This window comes from Dama dama, chromosome 30 (genome assembly GCF_033118175.1).
Source record: "Dama dama isolate Ldn47 chromosome 30, ASM3311817v1, whole genome shotgun sequence".
Taxonomy (NCBI): Eukaryota; Metazoa; Chordata; class Mammalia; order Artiodactyla; family Cervidae; genus Dama; species Dama dama.
This window is the reverse complement of record NC_083710.1, coordinates 25,351,981-25,359,506: the sequence shown is the minus strand read 5'-3', so window position 1 is coordinate 25,359,506 and position 7,526 is coordinate 25,351,981. Positions and strand designations below refer to the sequence as shown.

Genomic DNA, 7,526 nt, shown 5'->3' with positions numbered 1-7,526 from the left:
TAGCATACCAATGTGTGGTAACGGAAATCGGAGCCCAGATTTGGTGGTCCCTGGGGAGCAGGTGATTTGAACGAGGGTCCAGGAATCTTTGGCGGGGGAGAGGGGGGCGTGTGCGGAGTGGGGATAGATACATTCTGTTGGTTGAGGTGTGAATTATACGGATTCACTGCATTTGTCAAAACATTCAACTTAAGATCCGTGCATTTCACTGTTTGTAAATTTTATCTCTATTTTTAACTCAGAAATGTACCATTTGCAGGTCCTTGAATCTATACTTAACCTTTTAAAAGGTAGCCCAATTATTCGGTTGTCAGAGCTATCAGAGGTTATCAGAGTTACCAAATTTGCAAAGCATTGTACTGATTCAGTTCAGCCAAAGATTCAAAAAAGGCTTCAATGTGTGGAATGAAAAAAATATGCAATGTGAGAGTTGTGAGTTGTTTTTATTTGGAGCAAAATGAGGACTAAAGCCCAGGATTCACCTCTCAGATAGCTCTGAGGAAATGCTCCGAAGAGGTAGGGTGAGAGGTCTGTATATATACCTGGTTTGTGCTAGTCACCAGGCACAGAAGTCTCTGTTAATAATTTTAGTGCTATTCTAGATATAAGAGGCAAGAAACTGAGCTCATAAAATCTTCCGAAAAATACCTATCTGAAGGCCTGTTCTGCCATTGTTTCCCAACGCACATGTGTGCGTGCATGCTCAGTTGTGTCTGACAGTTTGTGACCCCATGGACTGTAGCCCATCAGGCTCCTGTGTCCATGGGATTCTCCAGGCCAGAATACTGGAGTTGGTTGCCATGCCCTCTTCCAGGGGATCTTCCCGACCAAGGGATCAAACCCCCATCTCCTGCATCTAGCTTCCTGCATTGGCAAAGCTGATTCTTTACCGCTGCATACCAGGGTAGCCTTCCAGGGCACAGTGTCATTCCTGATCTCCACCCTAAACTCCTTTCAAGGGTGTGTTAGGGTCAGTGATTGCAGGGACAGGTGACCAAATCCTTGCAGAGGCAGGTGGCAAGTGACAATTTTTAGTTGGCAAAGGTCACCATCCAATTTCACAGTCAGAATTATCTAGTCCAACATCTATCTATTCATCAACCAAGTGAGAACTCCTTTTAAATACATGCCACAAGCCCTGCCATTTTTGGTTTTGAAAGCAAGAGCTCATTTTAAGAGTGGGAGTTAGATGCAGCAGAAATAAAGTCCAGCCTTGCCTCCATAACCTTGGGCAAATACTTAACACCTCCTTTCCTCCACTGTAAAAGACATCTAATATAGTTATACTGAAGTTTTGTGCTGATTGAGTGAAATGTATAGAAAGCAACTTGCTCACTGTTGATCTCTCAGACACACTCTTCCTAGAAACCCACTCTGCCTCAATCGAAGTGCAAGGGCCTGGGATCAATGTGCTTGGTCAATTCTTAAATAAGAGCATTATTGAGATGTTTGGTCATTTTTGCTTTAATTTGAATTCTTGCCAAACTGTTTTCTAGACAGTTAAGACAGTTTAATCCTTTCTAAAAAGAAGGCACCAGAAATTTAAAGGAAAAAAGCTTTCAAAAGAACCGTGGTATGGTCTTCGCTGTATTAAACTAAAACAAGCTGGCTGACAAAGATATCTTGAATAAGTGACTAGTCAAGGGATCTTTTGCAAATTGTGTAAAATGTGTTCACTATCTCAATAACACCCTTTATATAAATAGGGAGATTTTTTCCCCCTAGATAACACTCTGAGAGACAAGCTTTAACTGACTCGTGATTATTAGAGCACAAGAAAGAAAATGATTGACCCAATTGTCACATTGTGAAAATAAGACCTTACGTGTGTGCTAATCTAACTTTTCTGGAATGCTTCCCACATCATGGAACTGGCCCATGTCATGGAATTTGAATAAACCAGCATATCTCGGACAGGCCGAGCCCGGACAAGTGTGGATAAGAAGCCTCTTGGAAAGAGGGTAAAGGACACAGACTAAGATTTCAGACTCAACTCAAGACACACTATAATTCAAAAGCCACTCAGCTTTTGTGAGTGAATACTTAACTAGGAATCTACCATGTACAATCACTGATGTAGGTCACTGGGAATTCCAAAGAGGTGTTATGTGATATTCCTTATAACTTAAAGAAATCTAATTTCTCTGTTTTCTTACGGCATCGAGATAACAGAGAACAAGATAAAAGACAGTCGTGTTGGGTTGGCCAAAAAGTTCATAAGAGCTTATGGAAAAACCCAAATGAACTTTTTGACCAACCCAATATATGGTTAACTGGGTTTCGGAATGGTAGAGTTGTGTCCTGGAAACAGATTTTTCTAGAGCAGGTGGGAACGAGCAAAGTATGATTTTGATTATAGGGTGGATGGGAGGAAATAACAAAGGAAGTCTAAACAAGGACAGTGTGGCCCAGGAAGAGGAAGGGCCAGACCCCCTCTTGTTCCCGGACCCAATGCCTTCCCCTGACCATCTCTTGTTTCTCTTCAGCCTAGTGGATCAGCTCCGCCTCTCCCACCAGACCTTCTCAGACCGTCCTCCATCAGAACAGAAGCCTCCCTCCTCTATCCTCCAAGCATGGCACCCATGCCCCTGGCCTGGCACAGACTTCATTCCTATCTTCGGTTAAGGCTGCTCACATGTCTATTTCCCAGTGAGGTCACTCTCTTAAAAGCAGGGGCTGCATCTTATTCACTTCTGTATCCCCCAGTGGCCCAGTTCCTCACACAAAGTCAACAGGTATTCAAAAATGTTTCTTTTTATTGAATTCAATGAGAGATGAAAGTAGGGTGAAGTGAAGCTCATTTATAAACAAGCACACATATTGGAGGTCACTCATTTGGTAGTCATTTTATTGGATGCTTACTGTATGCCAGGCCTCACTCTAGGCTCTGAGGGCACATCCATGAACAAAGCAGATAAAAATCTCTGCCCCCGTGGAGCTGACACTTAAGATCTATCATAAGGAGTAGGATCCGCAATACATTTACATAAATTCAACCATACCTATCAGCATAGAGAAAAAAAAGGGGGAAAAAAAAAAGACACATTTAAGTACTTTAATTATTGGTACTACAAAAGTCTACTGTTGATATGTAATCTTTTATTATGTATTTTACTTGCTATAGTCATAAAATATTCATAGCCATGTATCACTTTACAGCCAGTCTACTTGTAAGATTATACAGAGAACTTTATTGGCAATTTCAGAGATTTTCACGGATCATTTTGAGCATGCTTGATTCCATCCTTAAGCACAGTCCTTAAAACCTACCCATCTTAAAAGTTGTGACTCTACTGTATCAGATGGAAACTTGGAGGTTGTTGGGCAAGGAAGAACCATTCTAAGTATCTGAGCATGAGAATAATGACATGATAAATCCATGTCTGGTTGGCTTAGTCTGGTAACAGGGAACAAGAGATAGTACCTTCACATAAATACACATGGTCAATCAACAGTGGAATTCACATCAAGAATTAAAAAAAATAAAAAAGAACAGTTCATGAGTCATTTCCCATTTTTTTTTAAAGACAACTAAAATAGTAAGAACTTGAGGTCAAAAATATTTATAATCAACTCGATTATAAAATCTAAAAGAAAAAATCTTAACATACTGGCTTATTCTGACTAAACCTTTATCATTTTCATACATTTTTCAAAGAGTATTTAAAAAGAACACCAAGTTAAAAATCATTTTTAAATTTTGCAATAATTTTACTCTATATACATTAATACCAATCATTTAACCCTGAAAACATTCTTCACTTGTACAATGTAAAAAAATTGGACAGTATGTGACTAGAAATATTCCATTATCATAAAGGTACAGATTTGTGCTCCAAAGAGCAAAGTTAGAAAGCAAAAATAATAATATAACAGTGATAAGCACCAAGAAGACAGAACTTTTTTGCACTTAGGGCCTGACTGGTTGTATTTAAAGATAACCTCTACCAACAAAGGAACGAAAATGACACCTTATTTGGCAAAAACAAAACAAAAAGAACAAAAAATATACATATAGAGGTCTGAAAACAGTGAAGAATGCCCACTTTAAAACAATAAAATCAATCATACCTGTTTTTTAATTAATGTGACATTTGCAAAACTAGATTCATGTCACTTTAGTTCACTTTATATAATTCAGACTGCTCCATTTTTGTTAATGTGTAGTATAAATAAATATGCTGACTCATGGGAGTCTGCTGTAATGAATCGACACCATTAGAGCTAGAAGACCCAGTAGCTCTAACAATCTTAGTTGCAACTCATTCCAACTGGTGAAACAGATTATTTATCTGTGTAATTTTTAAAAACCTTGGCCAGATGCGATATGGAGTGTGTGTGTGTGTGTGTGTGTGAGAGAGAGAGACAGAGTGCTTCCCAGACAGGAGTGACATGCAAACAACCATACATAATGGCTCCAAAGACTTGGGCAGCCAGACACTGAATTTCCCCCCAAACAAACGAGAGGGGATGTGAAGGGGCGTGTCATCACCACGTGGAATCAGCGACAGGGTTTGGAACTAAGGCAGGATGCCTCAGCCACGACGTTCCCGTGACACTGGAGGAGGTGAAGCAGCAACAGGGATCAGGCGGGGGTCGGGGATCGACTCTGGCTGCACGTGGAGGGTTTCCCTGGGTCTGCAGCTGAGGGTCCCCGGACCTTGCCCACAGGGCATCTGCAGCGGCCTGGCAGGGTCCTCCACTTCTTAGTGAGGATGCCTCAGGGAGCCCAGAGTCTCAGCCTGAGCATTCCCGCCTCCTGCTCTCAAAGGTTCTCTCAGAACAGATACCACCCCTTTTAGAGGCTTGGCCAAAACCCATCAGTGACCTTCCACTGCCACCTCAGCCTTGAAAGGGGCTCTCCTTCTCTCCCTGTGGGGTCCCTGAGTTTGAGGTAATGCCAACGGACCATACGCCGTGTTGCAGTAATGAAGTCAGGCGGTCCACTAGAAAACTCGAGCGATCTGGACTCAGTATTAGCCAGTTTTCGTCATCTCAGTAATACTTTCTAGTGAGAGAGTTTCTCCACACAACTTATAATGTGTGGTCTAAAGGAAAAAAATATTGCTAGAGGATGATAGAGTTTTTAAAAGTTCAGCAGTGAAACTCCTTAAGGGAAGGAAAAGGAGGCATATTAACATTTCCACTTTCCATTTGTCCATCCTTGGCTTTGAGGTAAAAGAGCACCAAGGTTCATGTAAAGCTAGTTAAAGGTTCTTCCAGGCCCCTCCACCCACACAACAATCTGAGGGAAATCCTGAACCGTCTACTTCCCAAGTTTGTAACCGTATCTCTGGGCATGTCCATACAGCTCTTTAATTCACTAGCAAAATCCACAGCAGTTTTTAAAACAGAATGACATAGTTGCATTCTTTAAATGCCAGCCATGAAATCATCACTTAAAAAAAAAAAGAAACTAGTCAGATTATATGTATGGAAGTCAAGCAAAAGTCTCTCTTTTTTTAAGCTGCTTTATTTGGTCTGCTGAAGACATGCCTATGGCTGCTTCTAAAAAGCCCTTAGGAAGAGCCTCACGTGACATCCTGCAGTTGGGTGTTGTCAGGTTCTTAAACTACACTGTAGGTCTAAACTTCTTCATGAAAACCCCCCAAAGTGCACACTAAATGCAAAGAAAAACTTCTTTTACAACAATTCAGCGAATTTCAGTCTCACCAAAATAATGATCTAACCTGTCCAAACACGCAACTTCTCTTTCTTCCCCTATGAACTAAATTCTTTTCTTTAAAAAATGGTCAGATTTGAAGATCGAGTTAAAATCCATCAAATTTCCAGTCAAACACTGAGGGTTTCTATACAACAGTAGCATGATTTTGAATTCATATTGGCATTCAGCTTTCTGTATTTTCCTATATGTATCCTAGAGAAACTTCCTGGATCATAATATTTAGGGAGAAATCAAAAGGGTCTTGTATGATACTGCAAAGTTCCAGTAAATTCTGTTTATCAGGGTTTACCCTTAGCTCAATGGCATTCAACCTCTCCATGATGCAAGTATATGGATAACAAGTTATTTCAGATACAGAACTCTTAGCTCTGTGTCATAAATAAATTTGGGTAAAACCGCAAGCCTTCCACTGAATCATCTCGGCAAAGATGGCCCATCTTCTCGGCAAGAAGCAACCTAGGAGTCAGGGGGAAAAAGACCACCATCATCCATCCATCCATTCAGAAACACAAATGATAGCTCTAAGTGAGCAGCAGAGACCTCACTTACCTCTCTTTAGCCAGGAGGACAGACATTCCCACGAGCTTAGCAAACTCTTCTGATGTTAACGATCCCTTCTCTGAAACCTAACAGAAATGCAGAGCAGGAAAAAAGATGTGATCATTTAGGCCACCTCGGTACTAACCTGAGGAGAATATCTACAAATATACTCAGGAAATAATGACTGAATTTTCTACTAAAATCACTCTAGAACTACATCTTCACTAATGCTTAAGTCTACAAAAGTGGAAGGACCCAAAACAAACACTGTAGACTAAAACATTGTGTAATAAGGCAATGTGTGTGTGTATGCGAAGTCACTTAAGTGGTGTCCAACTCTGTGACCCCATGGACTGCGGCCCGACAGGCTCCTCTGTCCAGGCAAGGATGCTGGAGTGGGTTGCCATGCCCTCCTCCAGGGGATCTTCCCAACCCAGGGATTGAGCTCGCATCTCTTAAGTATCCTGCATTGGCAGGATGGTTCTTTACCACTTGCGCCACCTGGGAAGCCCAATAAAGGCAATGTACTTCATAGTCTGAAAAGGAACATACAACAAATTCTGATTCCATAGTACATGCTCCAGTGAAGGACCCTTACACATAGGATTGGTTTTAAGTAATGTGATTGGAATATGTATAGCCTTGAAAAGTTCATCAAATTTAAAATAAGAGGTATAATAAATGTGAATTATTCTAATTATACAGGCTCACCACAGAAACTCAGAGGCAGTAATATTTCAAGGTTCTAACAGATAATCAGTTTGGCCAGCAAAATCCACCTAAACTACATTTGCTTTCCATATTTTTTGAAGCAATTATTTTACAAAACAATTTGCAATGTTTACAGTGCAGCTTACGAGGGTATGACTAAAAGAAAAAGTTCAATCATGGGTAACACTCTGACAAAGTTAAAAACTTACCCTCAAGGCTGAGTTTCAAACAGAAAGGGAGTAAGCACCTCCCTCATTCTAGTTCCCCTTACTTACAAGATGTTATGAGTGTTGGCAAGTTTCAAAGAGCTTTCAAAGTATAAATGTGATGAATAGTCACTCATTGTTAATGATCAACCGTTTTCAATTGGGTCTGTGAACATTACTTTTTAGCAAAGTTAAATTCAAAAGGAAATCCTGTTTCTCAAGTTGCTAAGCACTGGGGTCTTCGGGGGGCAAGCGCTGACGAGGGAGGGAGGAAACCAGGTCCCCATACCGTCTCCAAGGCTGAGGCCACCATTTCCTCCTCCTTGTGGGACTGAAGTTCAATGACCATGACGCCGCTGTCAAACACGCGGAGTCTAAAAGTC

General features: G+C 40.9%; 1 protein-coding gene across 1 annotated transcript in view; it reads right to left on the bottom strand.

Annotated features, from left to right (window-relative positions):
* Window positions 1-3,077: 3,077 nt before the first annotated feature.
* VPS36 (vacuolar protein sorting 36 homolog) overlaps window positions 3,078-7,526 on the bottom strand; it is a 30,199-nt gene continuing 25,750 nt past the window's right edge. The window contains exons 12-14 of the mRNA XM_061133596.1: window positions 7,433-7,517; window positions 6,236-6,312; window positions 3,078-6,142 (exon numbers count right to left, since the gene is read on the bottom strand). Of these exons, the coding sequence (XP_060989579.1) occupies window positions 6,049-6,142; window positions 6,236-6,312; window positions 7,433-7,517 (256 nt within the window). The 3' untranslated portion in view covers window positions 3,078-6,048. The remainder of the gene's footprint in view (window positions 6,143-6,235; window positions 6,313-7,432; window positions 7,518-7,526) is intronic.